This window comes from Megascapheus bottae, chromosome 5 (genome assembly GCF_031878675.1).
Source record: "Megascapheus bottae isolate mThoBot1 chromosome 5, mThoBot2.hap1, whole genome shotgun sequence".
Classification (NCBI taxonomy): domain Eukaryota; kingdom Metazoa; phylum Chordata; class Mammalia; order Rodentia; family Geomyidae; genus Megascapheus; species Megascapheus bottae.
The window spans coordinates 55829549-55849066 of record NC_143513.1 but is presented as its reverse complement, the minus strand read 5'-3'; the positions used below and the strand labels follow the sequence as shown (position 1 = coordinate 55849066).

At 36.2% G+C, this 19518-nt stretch overlaps 1 protein-coding gene across 2 annotated transcripts in view; it reads right to left on the bottom strand.

Moving 5' to 3' along the window:
• Phf14 (PHD finger protein 14) overlaps window positions 1-19518 on the bottom strand; it is a 138183-nt gene that overhangs the window by 79901 nt on the left and 38764 nt on the right. For both annotated transcript variants that reach the window (XM_090333168.1, XM_090333169.1), the window contains exons 8-14: window positions 14004-14150; window positions 12845-13115; window positions 11741-11847; window positions 10161-10256; window positions 7785-7888; window positions 6402-6533; window positions 4873-5041 (exon numbers count right to left, since the gene is read on the bottom strand). In XM_090333168.1, coding sequence (XP_090189294.1) covers window positions 4873-5041; window positions 6402-6533; window positions 7785-7888; window positions 10161-10256; window positions 11741-11847; window positions 12845-13115; window positions 14004-14150 — 1026 coding nt within the window. The remainder of the gene's footprint in view (window positions 1-4872; window positions 5042-6401; window positions 6534-7784; window positions 7889-10160; window positions 10257-11740; window positions 11848-12844; window positions 13116-14003; window positions 14151-19518) is intronic.

Here is a 19518-nt window from a genome sequence, read left to right as displayed (position 1 = left end):
GTCACACACAACATGAATTGGCACTGCTAATTTCATGGAACATTCAGACCATCTTTAAAATTTGTTAACATGGGGCACCGGGAATGTGGCCTAGTGGTAGAATGCTTGCCTAGCATACACGAAGAACTGGGTTTGATTTTGCAGTACCACACATACAGAAAAAGCCAGAAGTGGTGCTGTGGCTCAAGTGGTAGAGCGCTAGCTTTGAGAAAGCCCAAATACAATGCTTGGGCCCTGAGTTCAAGCACCAGGATTGGCAAAAAAAAAGAAAAAAATGTTAACGTCACACAATTCATGATGTTGTTCATGCATACCAGATGCTATTTTTAAATATAAAAATTTACAGTAAAGGGGCCAGGGGTTTGGCCTAGTGATAGAATGCTTGCCTAGCCTGGGTTTGATTCCTTGGTACCACATACAAGAAAAAGCCAGAAGTGGTGCTGTGGCTCAAGTGGTAAAGCTCTAGCTTTGAAAAGCCCAAGGATAGCACTCAGGACCTGAGCTCATGGCCCAGGACTGACCAAAAAATAAAATAACTATATATAGAGAGAGAGACAGTGAAATATGGGAGAATAATATTACAAGGGAAAACAACTCAATAATGGAGCTGGGGATGTAACTGGGTGATGGATCTCAGTAAGTTACCTAGTATGCATGAGGCATGAATCAAACCCCAGCAATGCAACACACATACACATACATAAACATACACACACATACATATACATACACACACACACACACACACACACACACACACAAGTAATTAATCTCAGAGAGTTTAAAAAAATGGGGCTTCAATCTAAAGCAGATAATTTCTTATTTCTCGTTTCTAAACAATTCCTCAGAAGCAAGCCCAATAAGATATGCAATTAAATTTATTAAAAGATCTAAACTTCTGAAAATAACAATATTCCAAGATAATATTTATTATTATAATGAGAAAACATTCCTTTTTAGTAACACCAAATAACCTAAAACTATTTTAAATAGCCTGAAGAAAATTGTAGTTTAACATTTGTAATTCAAGAGAATTAGACATAAATTGATAAAATTTAAATGATCTATTGTTATTATAAAGGTGATATATAGAGAGGGATTAGTTATATAAATAGTAATTTTTTTTGTAGGTTGTAGAGCGTGAACTCAGGGCCTGAGCACTGTCCATTAGCTCTTTTTTTTTTTTTTTTGCCCATCCTGGGGGTTGAACTCAAGGTCTGAGTACTGTCCTTGGGCTCAGCTCAAGACCAGCACTCTACCACTTTAGCCACATCAGCACTTCCAGCTTTTTCTGAGGAACTGAACCCAGGTTTTCTAGGCCAAACTCCTGGGCCCTGTCCATAAGCTCTTTTACTAAAAGCTAGCATTCTACCAAGTTGATCCACAGCCCTGCTTCCAGTTTTTGAATGGTTAACTGGAGATAAGAGTCTCACCAGGACTTTCCTGCCTGGGCTGGCTTCCAACTACAATTCTCAACCTCCTGAGTAGCTAGAATTACAGGCATGAGCCACTGGCACCTGCCAAGGGTACATTTCTTTTTGAACAATGTCACACCTTCACTAGCGAGACCTCACATTTCTTTTTTTTATTGTAATTAATAAAAGGGTTACATGATATTTGCCAGATAGAAGGTGCATTAATTCACATATATTGATACCCTTTCACATGTCTTGGTCCCCATTACCCTCCCCTCCACCCCCCCCCCCGTCTTGGTTTTCCCCCCTTCCCTATCCAATTTCAAAAAACCAAATACAAATAAATCCAATATATCAGATAACAAAGTGAGATACTATAACAATATGAGATAACCAAGGGACAGCAAAAGAGATGAGAGATAACCTAGTACATTAAGGATAACAATCATTCATTATATGGCTTTTGTTTCAATATCCTGGAGGTCTTTTCAATTAGCTTCATACTATATGGCCTTATGTATCAAGGTTTTGCTCTATTGCAAATCTCTGCTAGTAGAGCCCAAGGTTTCTACTGATTATGACAAATGAGGGAAACCATTGAGCCTAAGTTCCTTTGAGTCTGGCTTACTTCACTTAATAGGATTTTTTCTAAGACTTCCCATTTCCTAACAAATGGGGTGATGTCGTTTTTTCTGACAGCAGCATAGAATTCCATTGTGTACAAATACCACATCTTGTTGATCCACTGATCAACTGAGGGACATCTAGGTTGGTTCCATATTTTTGCTATGAACATTGTTGTGCTAGTGGATTTAATATGCCCTAGTTTCTGGATGGTTGGGTAAATGCCAAGTAGTGGAATTGCTGGGTCATAGGGAGGTCTATGTTTAGTCTTTTGAGGCACTGCCATCCTGCTTTCCATAGTGGTTGACCAAGTTTCACTCCCACCAACAGTGTAGTAGTGATCCCTCCTGGCCACATCCCCTCCAGCATGTGTTGTTATTCATTTTCCTGATCCTGGCCATTCTAACTGGAGTGAGGTGGAATCTTAGCTTTGTTTTGATTTGCATTTCTTTTATGACCAGAGATGTTGAGCATTTCTTCATGTGTCTATAGACCATTTTTGTTTCTTCTTCAGAGAAGACTCTCTTTAAGTCTTTGGCCCATTTTTTAATGGATGGTTGTTACTTTGGAGATTAGTTTGGGAGTAATTCAGTTTTTTGAGCTGTTGATATATTTTAGATATGAGGCCTTTGTCCGTTGTTTGGTTGGTGAAGATCTTCTCCCACTATGTAGGCTTCCTAATTAATTTACTAGCTATGTCCTTTGCCATCTTTTTGAACAATGTCATACCTTCACTAGCTCTCCCACACATTTCTTTTTGAACAATGTTACACCTTCACTAGCTCTCCCAGTTTTCTCTCCATCCCCCACAAGTTATATAGCTTATTTTCAAGATAGTGCCCAATGAGTACAACTGCTGCATTTGTTCATGGGGGCTGGGAGTTTGGCCTACTGGTAGAGTGCTTACCTAGCATGCACGAAGACCCAGGTTCGATTCCTCAGTACCAAATACATAGGAAAAAGCCAGAAGTGGTACTGTGGCTCAAGTGAGAAAACCCAAGGACGGTGCTCAGGCCCTGAGCCCAAGCCCAGGACTGACAAATAAATAAATAAGTAAATAAATAAATAAATACCCCATGGCATGTCTTTGTAATGATAACGAGAAGCTTAACATTATCCTATATTATTTCATGAAGGTAATTTTTTTTTTAATTTTTGGAGGCCAAAAGATGAATTTAAAAACAAGTTGCACCACGCGCAATGGCTTATGCCTATAATCCTAGCTACTCAGGAGCCTGAGATCTGAGGATCAAGGTTCAAAGCCCGGGCACTAAAGAACTTGAGACTCTTATCTCCAGTTAATCCTAGAAAATGGGAAGTGGGGCTATGGCTCAGGGACAGCACTCAGGCACAGAGTTCAAGCCCCATGACCTAAAAAAAAGCAAGAATGAGGACTCAATATTTGCATAACCAATGATATGGACATGTTACGGGAAACATAAACACAACTACAGAGACATAAAAACTTATGACTCTATAGACATAATGTCTTATTACATTGATTAATATGTATCTATTATACAAAAACCCTTAGCCTAATTTTGATTATGTCATTTGAAATATGATGTAAAAATCAATGTTAATAAATTCTTTAAGAAAAAAGTTGCATTTGTATCAATGTGGGCAGGAAAATGAAAACAGAACCAAAAAAAATTATATTTAAGAGAGATCTAGGGCTGGGAGTTTGGCCTAGTGGCAGAGTGCTTGCCTAGCATGCACAAAGATCCGGGTTCGATTCTTCAGTACCACATACATAGAAAAAAGCCGGAAGTGGTGCTAAGGTTCAAGTGGTAGAGCTCTAGCCTTGAGAAAGTCTAAGGACAGTGCTTAGGCCCTGAGCTCAACAACAGGATTGGCAAAAAAAAAAAAAAAAAAGGAGGAAAGAAAGAAAGAAGAAAAAGCAAAAAAAAAAAAAAGAGAGATCCAAAAGTATGCAAAAATAAGAGACGGGAATAAAAAGAGAATTGTAGGAACAACAGCTCAAGTGGTAGAGCACTAGCCTTGAGAAAGCTCAAAGACAGTGCCCAGTCCCTGAGTTCAAGCCGCAGGACTAGCAAAAAAAACAACAGAACAAAACAAAACAAAACCCCCCAATAATCCTATATAGTATTTGTGAATACGTAGAGTTAACATTTGAAGGAAAAAAACCTAGAGAATAATAAACATAAAGTTGAGGAGAGAAGTGACCTTTGTGCTAGCCAAGTAGGACTGCCATGATTTCAGGGATGGAGAGGATGCAGGGGAAGGGGGGGCTTTGCATTCAAGTCTCTGGGAATGTTGTCTTTCAACTTGAGATGTGTTCAAGGTCAGAATGTAACTCAGGAAAAGAGCATATGCCAGATCCTGAGTCCCATTCCAGGAATTACCAAAGGGAGGAAAAGAAACATTGCATCAAGATGAAGGACAGATATACTGAGTAGAATATATACCAAATGGCAGATAGATAGATAGATAGATAGATAGATAGATAGATACATAGATACATAGATACATAGATACATAGATACATAGATAGATACATAGATAGATACATAGATAGATAGATACATAGATAGATACATAGATAGATAGATACATAGATAGATATAGATATACAAACATATACATACATACATACATATGTATGTATGTATATATATAATTTTTATTATGCTTTCAACTGACCACACAAACTATAAACTCAGGTACATATATTTAATAATACAGGAAAAAAGTGTAAAAATTATCATTAGTAATATAGATGGTTCTTTGGCTTTAAGTATATCTTTACTCCTCTTTCTCACGGTTTACCTCAGAAGGTTATGATAATCATGGTAAATATGAAATAAATTACCGTGTTTCTTATTGGAATCTTTTTGGGCTCTGGAGGCACATCCTGTGGAACAAATTTCACAGGCTCCTTAATTTGCCTCCTTGATCGCTTGGTCCCATCAGGTAAGGTTTCCATGGCCATATCTGCTTCCATGTCACTGCTCCCTGCCTGGTCACATTCTGAGCACTGCCTGAAAATACCAAGAAATAAGGTCATCTATTTATTAGCTTCCAGCTTTAGCTATAGTTTTATAAACAAACAAGTATATGTGAAGAATATAAACACTCAGGTAGGAAAATATACATTCCTCCCAGAATGATGACCATGAATAATAATACAAACAACAATTTAAATATAACCTAAGAATTATAAGAACACCTGTGACCATACTAACATCTTTCTGATTGCACAGCAATTAAGAATGGGTTAAAGGGCCGGGAGTTTGGCCTAGTGGTTAAAGTGCTTGCCTAGTATGCATGAAGACCCGGGTTCGATTCCTCGGTACCACATACATAGAAAAAAAGCCGGAAGTGGTGCTGAGCCTCAAGTGGTAGAGCTCTAGCCTTGAAAAAGTCCAAGGACAGTGCTCAGACCCTGAGCTCAAGCCCAGGACTGGCAAAAAAAAAAAAAAAAAAAAAAAGAATGGGTTAAATCATGCCTTTTCCTTGAGTGATATATACTCATAGTATTTATGTCTAAAAATTATAATCCTTTGTGGAGTTAGATTCTCTGCCTTATGACAGTTGTCATAGCTTTGAACTGTAAAGGACAAGTTGAGCTGAAAATATCAACTAAAGAAGACTATAAAATCTTTAGAAACTGTTTTAAAAAAATGACAATTTATATACTGACAATCTTCATGTTGTTATAGCATCTCAAAACCTTACAACCAGTTAGTCAAAGTAAATGTATATTCATAAACTTTCTACTTAAATATGTGTTCATTAGTACCTTTGACTGTAACTTATAATTTATTAAATACTTTACTCTCTGGAAAATTCCTTAACTATTTAATCTTGTTTAATTGCTTTACTCATCTCTATCTCCAACTTTAAAATGTGTAGATCCCTCCCCTCTTCTCCTAAGCAGCTGATATAATTTGAGAAAAGCCAAATGATCATAACACTTACTTATTCACTTAATGGTCTTGCAGTTTAGGCTGATCAAATCAGATATCTCCAATATGTTTTCTACAGAGGCTCTCATCATCCAGAACATTTCCTTCTATGCTCTCAACAAACTACTATTTAATAAATGCATATATCTAATATGAACTCACTCCCCTTCCTTTCCCAGATTTGGCAGTTCCTTCTGTATTATTATGTACCTGTCTTGCCGGTCATATGTCTCAAATTAACCTAGCCCAAAGCACTGAATACTAAGGAATATATTCAACAAAAAAGAAGGAGACAACTCCAAGAAATGGAAACTAGAGGGTTTCTACTTTACTTTCTGTGTTTTTTGTTGTTGTTTTTCCTTCTCTGTTCTTCCCCTTTTATCACTGTAGTGCTGGAAGCAACCCAATTCTAAGCCCCCTCCATCTTACTTACCAATAACTGTTTTTGGTCTTTCTTGGCATCCTAGTTAGAGGAGGATCTAGACATCCAAGATGGTAATGAAGTTTACAAGTGTCACACAGTAAAAGAAGATGCTGGTCATGATTCTTCTTACAAATTCCACAACTTAGAATAAAAGCAACAAATGAAGATTAGACTGTCATAGTGAAACAACCTTAACTATGACATTTTTAAACTTTTCATATACTATTTCTTTTGATAAATTATTTATCTCATAGCAGACAACTTTTAACAATACTGATAACTTAGTTTAGAATATTTTGAGATTTTTTTAAATAGTGTACATACATATACATGTATGCACAAATAAACATATAGAAACAGCTTTTTCCACACTCCTCCTCCTTGATGTAATTGATAAATTTTACATGAAGAAAATGAGCTTTTAAGTTTTTTAGACACAAAAATAAGTGAGGCTTTTAGTTAAGAGTTAGAAATACTATGTAAACTTAATCTAGCAAGTGAACACTTTTATGAGCACAGAAAGCAAAGAATAAAAATATTTCTTAAAAAAATTATAGTATCTAGACATAATGATAAACCATATGGAGGGGCAAAGAGTGTGGCTTAGTGGTAGAGTGTTTGCCTAGCATTCATGAAGCCCTGGGTTCCATTCCTTGGTACAACATACGTCGAAAAAGCCAGAAGTGGTGCTATGGCTCAAGTGGTAGAGTGCTAGCCTTGAGAAAGCTCAAGGCCAGTGCCCAGGCCCTGAGTTCAAGCTTCACAACTAGCAAAATAATAATAATAATAACAACAATAATAATCTAGTCTCAAGTCTAAAATTCATCTTCAGTTTCCACTACCAACAAAGACAATAGATTCATAGGTGTATAAATTGACTATTCATCATTATATGTAGAGAGAGGGAGAGGAGAGAGAGAGCAAGAGAGAAAGGATATTCATTATTACTTGCAAGCAAGCAAAACTTTACAACTCATTCAAGTAAAATATGCCGTAAATATTCAGTCATTTTTGTGGTGGTTAACATTATTAAAACTAGGTGACTACTAACTATAAGAAATGTTAAGTAAATATAAATAATTAAATTTAAGACAGTAATCACATTTTTTAAGTAGTTCCAATTCCCTGAGTGAAACTCCTTATTATCTCCATGAAGCATATACAGATGTGTGTCCAGTTACTTATAGACACAAAAGTCATTTGTCTTATTAAATACCAACAAAAGTATCCTCTGCCATTCACTCTAAAAAACTACTTTATAAAAACAGCTTCAAATGCATTTCAATTAAATTCTAATTTGGACAAATTAAATTTAAAGTATCTTCTTCCTGGTAAGCATTTGTTAAAAAAAATCCATAATATGATTTATTCTATCACAATTTAATTACTTGCCTATAAAGCACAGTAGGAAGAGTAGATGTCTTTTGTGTGCCTCCTTCTTTTTTACTTGGTTTTCTCTCCTTGGGTGCTCGCAAAATTGCTGGTATATTCAACTTCTATTGGTTTGAACAAATGCAGTACAGATTGTTGTAAGAATAAAACATAATGCTATATTTTCCTAAATATTGCCACCTAAATATTCTAGGACTTGCTTTATCCATTATTACAATGGCAAATATAAAGTTTTGTTAAGCAGTTATTTCCATTAGAAACCTGTATTACATACTTTCATCAATTTTCTATGACATATTACAACATTATAAAATTTAAACTACTTAGCTTTAAAAAGAGAAAGGTGAGAATAAGCATAGAGAAGGCTTGAAAAGAATGTAACAGTACATTTGACAAAAAGAATATTGAGACCATTTATTTTCCTCAACATCCCAGCCATATTGGTGCTCTGTAGGTTAATTAGAAAAATTATCTTATTGGACCAAACTCTTCAACAAAGCAGATGAGATTCTCTTTGGGTTTCTACTAATCTGTAGTATGCTGGCTTCTTAGACAGCAGCCATCTATCAAAGTCATTTCTCAGTGGCCCAGTGGGACCACATCTGTTCATCCAACTGGAAAAGGAAGGCATCATGCGAACAGTACAAATGAATGCTACCCCTGCTCTGCATTTTATGTTTTTGAAAGGAAATGTGCAAAACTCATTTTACAAATGAAATACCTCTTATAATAGGTAATATTTTACTTTACATAAAAGGTTCTTAAGAGACAAAATTAAAACTTAGGCTAAAAGGCAATACTAAATAGGCAAATAAACTAAAATGTGGTACTCAACATTATCTTCACTAAATATCAGATATAAAATGCTATAATATTCCAAAAATCAACCAAGGTCCTATTAATAGACATAAAAGTTGATTTTATCATTCTCATCTTTTAAGATAAATTACTCTGTTCACACTTAAAAGTTTGCATGGCTTTTATAAAATTATATATAAACTTATCATGAATTTGACTCTTTGTAAACCCCTGAAACAGTAAAAAATAACTGAAAAGCCTCCTTCACAGGCAGGCACTGATGGCTCACACCTATAATCCTAGAGACTGAGATCTAAGGATGGTGGCTCAAAGCCAGCCAGGGCGGAAAGGGCCAAGAGACTCTTTTCTCTAATAAAGCATCAGAAAATTGAAAGTGTTGCAGTGGCTCAAAGTGGTGGAGTGCTAGCCTTGAGCAGAAAAGCTTAGGAACAGCACCCAGACGCAGTTTCACGCCCCACAAATGACCACCACTCCCCCTACAAAAAAAAGCCCTCCTTCAAAAATGAAGCCACATTTATAAAGAAAGAAACAGAGTCTGTGTCAACCACAGTTTAAAAAAGGAAAAAGTATATTTGAGGGTCAGAAGTGTGGCCTAGCATGCACGAAGCCCTGGGTTTGATTCCTCAGTACCACATACACAAAAAAGGGCAGAAGTGGTGCCCTGAGAAATCTCAAGGGCAGTGAACAGGCCCCACAAATTACTTGAAAATAATCTAAATTGATCAATGATACAGTAACAAAACATCATTTAAGAGCTGGGAGCATGGCCTAATGTTAGAGTGCTTGCTCATATGCACGAAGCCCTGGGTTTGATTCCTCGGTATCAAATACATATAATAAGCTGGAAGTGATGCTGTGGCTCAAGTGACAGAGCGCTAGCCTTGAGCCAAAAGTGTTCAAGGACAGTGCCCAGGTCCTGAGTTCAAGCCCCAGGACTAGCCAAAAAAAAGGCATTTAAAATTCCATTTTGCAATACATGTTTTTTCAACTCTAAGAACTAAAGGTGTCTATGGATAAAGGTTAATTTACCCCACAGTGATAGTAATAGAAGCTACAGATAGGTGAAAATTATACTTTGTAATACTTCAGTTAAAAAAAAACCTGTTTACACAGTTCAAACCAAATTAATACAAAATCAATTTCACTAGTTTGTAAGTTTTTAAACCAAATAAAATTTAAAAAGTGAATATAGTACGAGAATAGGAAAGGAAAACTGTGATGGAGAGCATCAGCTTGCTAAATTAAAGGAAAGGAGAAGATAGTAGCAGAAACTCATGCTTCAAATCTAGGCTTATCAAAAGTGACAGGTCAATCAGTTAGAGCAAATGAAAAAATCCTGCAAACAAGATAGCTGCTGAAACAACCAAATTAAGCTGCAGGTTCTCAACAGGCAGCTTGCAATACTCTAGATAGATTTCAGGCAGAAATCATTATCCCAGAAGATCAGGCACTGATCAAACACAATTCTTCAGTGAACAAAGTGACACTTGTGTCAAAAATCTGGATTTTGAAAATCATACAGTAAGAATTGAAGAGAGTAATTGGAAATAAACCAACCTGCCCTGTGATTCGGCCTAGTAAGGCCCAAATTCCTTGCCCTTCACTTCGAAGTTTGCCATTTAGATTTTGTAGTTCTTCTAAAGATTCACACAGCTACAAAGAGTAAGGCAAATTAGTAAACTTTTTTAGTTAAAAATGTAAGGAATTTATACATAAATATCCAAAAATATTCACATTAGTTTCCCATGTACTTTCATATATTCAGATCACAAATTAATGAGAAACAAAACTACACAATGTCTAATTAGCCTAACCATTGTTTCATGCTAGCATTTTTACTGATGATCCCCACAAATTTATATATAATTAGTTTGCTACATAAGTTCATACACGTTCAATTTTTTATACTTCCGTTAAGAGGCATTTCCTTCATTTTTCCCCATAAATGAACAAAACTCACAGGGTTTTGTGATTTGGCCCAGATCACAGAACAAACAAGAATCTCCAGGTCACCTAAATCTGGTTCCAGTAAAGTATTTTCCCCCCAGTTCTGAGGCCTGAACTCAGGACCTGGGCACTGCTGTTCTTGAGTTTTCTCAAGGCTAGTGTTGGAGTCACAGCGCCATCTCTAGCTTTTTCTGTGTACACAGGATTCTGAATAGAAAGGATTACAGATGTGAGCCTCTGGCACCCAGCTAATACCAACTTAAAATGTTCACTTTTCTGGGCTGGGAGTTTGGCCTAGTGATAGAGTGCTTGCCTAGCATGCACAAAGACCCAGGTTCGATTCCTCGGTACCACATACATAGAAAAAAGCTGGAAGTGGTGCTGAAGCTCAGTAGTAGAGCTCTACCCTTGAGAAAGTCCAAGGACAGTGCTCAGGCCCTGAGCTCAAACCCAGGACTGGCAAAAAAAAAAAAAAAAACCTTTTTCATTTTTCTTAGAATGTACAATTTTAGCTTCATATTGTTTCTATGTACAAAATATAAAGATGTGTATCTAGAAGGCATGGATCAAGTAGTAAAATGTGAAAATGTGTGCCTGGCTTGTACATGGTCTTGGATTCAACCCCCCCCCCCCACAAAACACACAAAATGAATAAAGACAAATAAGCAAATAAGCTGTTTTTAAGAAAAGAGGGACAATAAAAATAAATTAGGAAATAGTATTTAATTGAAAGTAACATTACAATGCAATTAAATAGATTTTTAAATAAACTTGGAAATGTTCTACCAAGTTACAATGAGAAGCTCTGTAACATTAACTATAGGTTAGAAATAAATGGAGTTATACCTATTAGTCTCATACCTGAACTCTGTGACATGACAACTGAATGGACAGGGAAAATTTACATAATCTCTTCAGAATTTAGTTCCCATCCCTGGAAATTGGGTCAATAAGCATACCCACATTATAATGTTAAGGAGAGGATAATATGAATCACTCCATGTAAAACCATGAGAATTATGCCAAGGAGATACAAAGAAATAATGCTGATAACAACATAGTAAACTTAGAAAAGAAACTAAAGGCATTAAAAACTTAAAATTGAGACAAGGATAAATGCCATAAAAATTACAAAAGGTATCATAAGTAAGATATACTATATTATTCTGTGTATTGTGTAGCCAACTTACCTTATTATATTCTACATGAAGCTTTTCTTGCTCATTCTCTAATTTATCCTTTATATTCTTTTGTTCTGCCATGTTTTCCTGAATTTGAATCATGCGCATATTTCTCTCTAGTTAAATAGAATATCAAATTTACTTTAGGTGCAAGTAAAAGCTAATATAAAAAACACACAAATTGGGGCCAGGAGTTTGGCCTAGTAGTAGAGTGCTTGCCTAGCATGTACGAAGACCCGGGTTCAATTCCTTGGTACCAAATGCATAGAAAAAAGCTGGAAGTGGTGCTGAGGCTCAAGTGGTAGAGCTCTAACCTTGAGAAAGTCCAAGGACAGTGCTCAGGCCCTGAGCTAAAGCCCAGGATTGGCCAAAAAAAAAAAAAAATACACAAAGAGGGGCTGGGAGTTTGGCCTAGTGGTAGAGTGCTTGCCTAGCATGCACAAAGACCCCAGTTCAATTCCTTGGTACCACATACATAGAAAAAAGCTGGAAATGGTGCTGTGGCTCAAGTGGTAGAGCTCTAGTCTTGAGAAAACTCTAAGGACAGTGCTCAGGCCCTGACTTCAAGCCTGAGGACGGGCCAAAAAAAAGAAAGAAAACACAAAGAAACTAGATGTAGATATGGATGGATAAAGCTACATTGTATAAAACTTCTATGTATACTAAAAAAAAGTCACCATAAATCTAAATTCCTCCCCACCCCAAAAAAAGAACCTTACAACTTAGGAAAACAAACATGCTTTTTTTAACATCTATAATTTGGCTAATAATGTTCACAAAAAATAAATGCACAGGGGCGGGGAGTTTGGCCTAGCGGTTAAAGTGCTTGCCTAGCATGCATGAAGACCGGGGTTCGATTCCTCTGTACCACATACAAAAAAGCCAGAAGTGGTGCTGAGGCTCAAGTGGTAGAGCTCTAGCCTTGAGAAAGTCCAAGGACAGTGCTCAGGCCCTGAGCTCAAGCCCAGGACTGGCAAAAATAAATAAATAAATAAATAAATAAATAAATAAATAAATAAATAAATAAATAAAAAAAAATAAATGCACAATAGATATGTTCATTAACATATTATTTCTAGTAAAAAAAGAATGTGTACCATTATCTATACTAACCAAAATAATAGTTCACAAAATCAGCAGTGAGAGCAGGCTGCTTATGTTTTCTCCTTCCATCCACACTAGAACTGGTATCTGAATTGTCCACTGGAAAGATATCTGTACTGATCCCCATTAGTTCTGCTTTCCGCATCAATTTACGAATAGCTGAAGCACTACTAGTAAGGGGTCTGGGTAGTTTTTCCCTGGGAACCCAGGCCTGAGGTCTGGTAGAGCGAGCCAATTCAGCCTTGGCACGATATTGCTGAAGCCGAGCATTGATCCTTGCCTAAAAAAGAAATGTAAATAGTACAGGATTGACTTTTATGGATATAGTAGAAGAAATGTACTGTATTTTGATAAATTCACTTGTATGTGTGTTGTAATCTCTAAAATAATGACTGCTTCTTTATGAAAAAAAAAAAGAAATGTACACAAATTTTAAAAGGTAACAACATGGATACACTCTTTTTGTTTTTTACTAGTAGAAGGTAAAAATAACCAGAATCGCCTATTGAAAACAAACTATATCAATGGCCCTTAAGATACACTGTACAACTCAAGAGTTGCAATAAAAACAACAATCACACAATATAAAGCTATCAAGTTAGAATTCTCTTACTATATTAATGTGTAAGTCTAACCCCTCTGTACATCACCTTTATAATAAAAATAAATTAAAAAGCCAAAAAAAAGTTATAATAAACTAAATCTATTCCTAGGAACAACTGTCTTATTTTATGATTATAGAAGTAAGAAAGAGATTTGATTGAGCTGTAGCTGATTTTCTCAGTAACTGTAATGTTCCCATATACTTAATATACATATAAGAATGTTTTGAATGATAGGCAAACTGATCAAATCCTCTGGAAAAACATTAAAATTGACTGAAAGACAAACATCTACTGAGCACACATCACAATTTCCCTTTAGTCCCACTATACAGGTGGAAGTACGCTTTATAATTGGCTAATCTGTTCACTAGATAAAAACTAATGTCTTAAACGTCTACTAACCATTTGCCTTAAGCACAAACCACTTTACATAGATAACTAATCAAATGCCATAACTATACTAAACTGGGCCAGATTAAGAGGTCACATCATTGACAAACACATTAAGTTTTGGAATCTGTAATCTGAAAATAAAAACAACAAAGTTCACATGATTCCCATACCTGTGCTTCTGGTGACAGTTGTTTCTCTCTCTCTTGCAGAGACATTTTACAATAGGATTGTAGAGCCAAGTAGTTTTTTCTCTTCCACTTTCTGTCTAACCTGTCTGCATGTTGCTTACAATAAGCAAAAAATGGATCTGCTATATCCTATACAAAAAAAGGAGGTTAAGTGAAAATTTTTATTCCATTGACTCATAAAAAATGTACATAAAATACGATTTCTGTTTTGGAACACTTCCTTGTATTAGTTACCTTCCTAATAAATGGCTAATGTAATCTCATGTACTAGGATAAAGATTACTGCTTTTGAAACGTAACCTTATATATTAACTTCCAATTAGGAACTTCAAGTCAGTAATCATTTTCTTTCTAAGGCCTTGTGGAAGAAAGTGTAGGAGTACATTTCAATGGTACACCCTTGCCTGATATGCTCCAAGATCTGGGTTTGATCCCCAGTACCATAAAGAGATAAAATAGGTAGTAATTATTACAGAAAGGAATAGAAGAAACACTGGGGCTTCTGGACACAGGTCAGAACTTTCTAAGAAAAGATCGGAAACCCAAAAAAGTCAAAGACAGATATATGGGATTGCATCAAATTTAAAATTTTCTGCACAACAGAATCCAAATCTAAAAAGCCCATAGGGTATTTAACCAGCTATACATCAGACAAGAGCCTTACAGAATATACTCAGAGCTTAAAAAATTAAATCCTAGAAAGTTAAACCATCAAACAAAAAGCAACTCAGTTAATAAATTGGCTGAAGACTTCTTCCCAGAAGAAGTGAAAAATGGTCAATAGACACATTGAGAAATGTTTAACATCTCTGGCTGCTTATAAAAGAAATGCAAATCAAAACAACTATGAGACTTCATCTCATCCCAGTTACAATAGCCACTATCTAGAAAACAAGCTACAAATGATGGTGGGCATGTAAACTTGTTCAACTACTCTGGAAAACAGTCTGGAGGTTTCTCAAAAGATCAAACATACAGCTTCCCTATGACCCAGCAATTCTACTCCTGAGCATTAATGTTTATTGAAACACTATTTACAGAATCTGAGCTAAGGAACTCAGCCTACATGCCCATCAACAGATAAATGGGTCAAAAAAAAATACATAGTATGGGTATAAATGTAGATTTATTCAGCCATAAGGAAGAATGGAATTATGTCATTTGCAAGAAAGGGAATGCTTTCAAACTTCCATCCTCCACATCTCAGGCTCCTGAGACTCTAAGATTACAGGCATGAAACACTAGCACCAAGCCATTTTTTTCTCTTCATTCACCATCTCAGTTCCTTCCTTCTGCACTTTAATGCCTGCTAAATCAATTCACTTAATTTGGTGTAAATTCCTGGATAGGCCACAATGAATGAAAGCAAACTGGCAGCTTTGTAAGCTTGCTGTGGCAAGCGATCAAGTCACTCACTTACTTCTCAATTATTCTCTTCCCATGGGTTCTATTTGGCAGAGCTCCTTTTCTTTGAGAGAAACTAAAAGAAACAGGTTTTACATTCTCAGCTCTTTCATTGTAACAGTGACCATAATGACTATTTTGGCACCTAATATGATCAGAAACAATCTTTGAGAGTAGATACATAAGAGTTTTCACACCTAACGATAAAAAAAAATGCCCCTGAATGGTAAATGGAGTAGTGAGGATTTCTTAATATAGTTTCTAGAGGCTTTAGACTTGAATTTCCCAAGAACAGGTATTTACCTGGTTGAGCATATTCAAGAAAGTTCCTTTGAATCTTCTATGCATGGCTACCTTAGGCAACCTTGAGACTAAGAACTTCTGCATGGCCTATGAAGCCATCCTAGCCAAGTGCCATTGTATCTGCTAAACAGTGGGATGTTATGCTTGTTAAGGCTTGGGGATTATATAGAGATATGAGTCAGGGGTTGAAAGACAGAATGTGAACCCATGAAGAGAAGAAGGCTGGTCTGACTTTCTCTTTTTGTTGTGGTCTTGAACTCTGGGCTTGGTGCTATCCCTGAGCTCTTCAGCTCAAGGTTTGAGTCACAGCATCACTTCCAGTTTTCTGGTGATTAATTGGAGATAAGAATCTCATGGACTTTTTAGTCCTAGGGCAGGCTTTGAACTGTGATCCTCAGATCTCAGCTTCCTGAGTAGCTAGGATTACAGGTGTAAGCCACTTCGCCCAACTAACAGTTGGTATTTCTTTGTGGTCTGTGAGTCTGTGATAAGCCAATATACAGGGTGTTCTTATGCTGTGAGATGACGACGACGACGAAGAAGAAGAAGAAGAAGGAGAAGAAGAAGAAGAAGACGAAGAAGAAGAAGAAGAAGAAGAAGAAGAAGAAGAAGAAGAAGAAGAAGAAGAAGAAGAGGAGGAGGAGGAGGAGGAGGAGGAGGAGGAGGAGGAGGAGGAGGAGGAAGAGGAGGAGGAGGAGGAGGAGGGGGAGGAGAAGGAGGAGGAAGAAGAGGAGGAATTTGTGAATAGCAGACCTTATGAATAAAATTATGACTCCCCCTCCCTACCATACCTCGATTCTTCTTTGGCCTGTCCAAATTTGAGAACCTAAGAAGAACCACCCACAACACATACAGCCCTTTTCCTCCTCTTCTATTTAAATGCCATAATGCAATGTTTACGTATTTCAATCATGTTTGGAAAAAGAGGCAAGAAGTTTAAGGAAAATGAAAACCAACCAAAAGTGAGTAAATTGGGTGCTGGTTGCTCATGCCTGTAATTCTAGCTACACAGGATCTAAAGATCCAGGTTCAAGGACAGCCTAGGCAGGAAAGTCCTGAGGCACTTATTTTCCAATTATCCACCAGAAAATCAAAAGTGGGGCTGTGGCTCAAAGTGGTAGAGGACTAGCCTTGAGCAAAAAAGAGCTCAGAGACAGCAGCACCCAGGCCCTGAGTTCAAACCCCATAACTGACACACACACAAAAAAAACACTAACAACAACAACAAAGACAGGTACATAAATGTAAAAATATGTAAGAAAGTAAAAAAGGGAAGCTAACACCTATAATCCCAGATATTCAAGAAGCTAAGATCTGTAGGGCAGCAGATAGAAGCCAGCTCTGGAAGAAAACTCTGGGAGATTCCATCTCCAATTAAACACCAAAATGCCAGGCTGGGGGCAGGTCTCAAATAGAATTATATCAACGCAAGAAAACAAAGTGAGAGCACAAAGCCCTAAGTTAAACTTTTGTAAAGGGGGGAAAAAAAAAAAGAAAGAAAAACAAGGCGAGAAGAAGGACAGTGGAATAAAAGAAAAAAACTATGGCTGGGATTTTGGTCTACAGTGCTTGCCTAGCATGAATGAAGACCAGGGTTTGGTTCCTCAGTACCACATACGTGGAAAAAGCCAGAAATGGTGCTGTGGCTCAAGTGGTAGAGCTCTGGGACTGGCAAAAAGAAAAAGAGAAAAAGAGAAAGAAAGAAAGAAAGAAAGAAAGAAAGAAAGAAAGAAAGAAAGAAAGAAAGAAAGAAAGAAAGAAAGAGAGAGAGAGAGAGAGAGAGAGAAAGAAAGAAAAGAAAAGAAAGAAAGAAAGGAAAGAAAGAAAGGAAGGAAGGAAGGAAGAAAGAAAGAGAGAGAGAAAGAAAGAAAGGAGGAAAGGAGGGAGGGAGGGAGGGAGGGAGGGAAGGAAGGAAGGAAGGAAGGAAGGAAGGAAGGAAGGAAGAAAGAAAGAAAGAAAGAAAGAAAGAAAGAAAGAAAGAAAGAAAGAAAGAAAGGAAGAAAGAAAGAAAGAAAGATTCTGGATCCTTAAGTAAGCTGCAAACTCAAGAGATTAGTTGTTTTGGGGGGGGTGGCATTTGAGATAGTTAATGCACTGTTAAAGCCACTGTACTTAAGTATTCTCTTATCTGTTGCTGACAACCTGGTAGATATTCAATAGCTTGTAATAAAAAACTAATAGTAAAAACATACATCCTAAAGCCTCATATGTAATGGTAGGAGTAGACTAAAAATGTGGCTCTGAAGTTCCCAGAAACTTAAAAAGGTTAATGTAATCAGTTATACATTTAGAATGGTCATATAACAAAAATCAAATCTTTTATTAATTAACCACTTGACATATTTGACATAGGATCCTACTCAAAATCTCAGTTATTTTCACATGAAGACGTAAGAGTAAACAGATGTAAAAACAAACTTTTTTCACATCTTCTTTTGTTTATTGTAAGGAAGAACTGGTGGGAGTGTGGCTCCCCTCCTCTCTCTAGAGGACAATGACTGGCAAAGTTCTCTCATACCAGCATAAGTAAATACTACCACAAATTTTCTTATCTCATTTGTTTTCCTGGAAGCTTAATAACTCTTATAAAATCATTTCTCTCCAATCTCTTCTCTGTAAAGCTAGGGAGATTACCTTCTCATTTTTTGCTTTGCAGAGAATCTCCTGCATAAATATGTAAGTATGTAGACTTCTGTATAAATATGTGAATAAGCATCTCTATTTTCTCACTAATGTGTCATTTGTCATTTTAAGCCACAGTCCTCTCTAAATAAAAACTTAAGTAAACAGAGGAAGAGTTTCCTCCCAAATCTATTATTAGAAAAAAAGAGAAAAATGCTACCTTAAAAAAATAATTGGCTCACACATATTATGAGTTAATACAAAAGAAAAATAATGGCTTTCAATAAGAATAATATAATAATGTAAGAAACTTTTTGGAAAGAAATGAAAACTCTGCTGAAGGCTTTAAACAAGAAAATGACAAAATTTGACTTAGACCTTAGTGGATCTGTACTGGCTGTGCAAAATTTAACAGCAGGAATTGGTAAATTACAACTTGTCCTACCTCTTTTATAAATAAAACTTCATTAGGATGTAACTATTTCATTCATTTAATTGTCTGTGGCTGTTTTCATACTACAATGGTAAAGCTCATATGACATAAATCAGAAGCCTACAACACCTAAAATATTTACTACCTAGTACTATGTAGCAGCAAAATGTAACCTCTGGTCTAGAATAACTAAAGGAAAAAGACTAGGGAGATTATCATATTAATTCAGGAGATAAAGGATGACTTTGACCATATCACAGCAATAAATTTTCAAAGAGGCACCATAACCTGAAAATACTGTTGAGAGGATACAGTGTGTGAGAGGAAAGCAGTCTGAGTTAAGGACTGACCAGTTAATCCAGGATAATTTAAAATATAAAATTTTTATTGCATTCCTATTAAGCAGGGCCATCTAGAAGCTTCTGAAACTCCCATGTAAATTTACTAAATATGCTATTTAATAAACTTATTCAAAATTATTTGATCCACCTAACAACAGCAGCTAAAGATCTCATTTAACCCCTTTAAATTTAATCTATGAATGACTCAACCTAATAAACCAAGGTTGCAAAAAAGAAAAATAAATTTTTAAAAATCTATAAATACAATCCAGATGCCCTACTGCAGAAGAATGGATACAGAAAATGTGGCATATATATATATATATATATATATATATATATACACACACACACACACAATGGAATTCTACATAGCCAACAGACAAGATAAAAT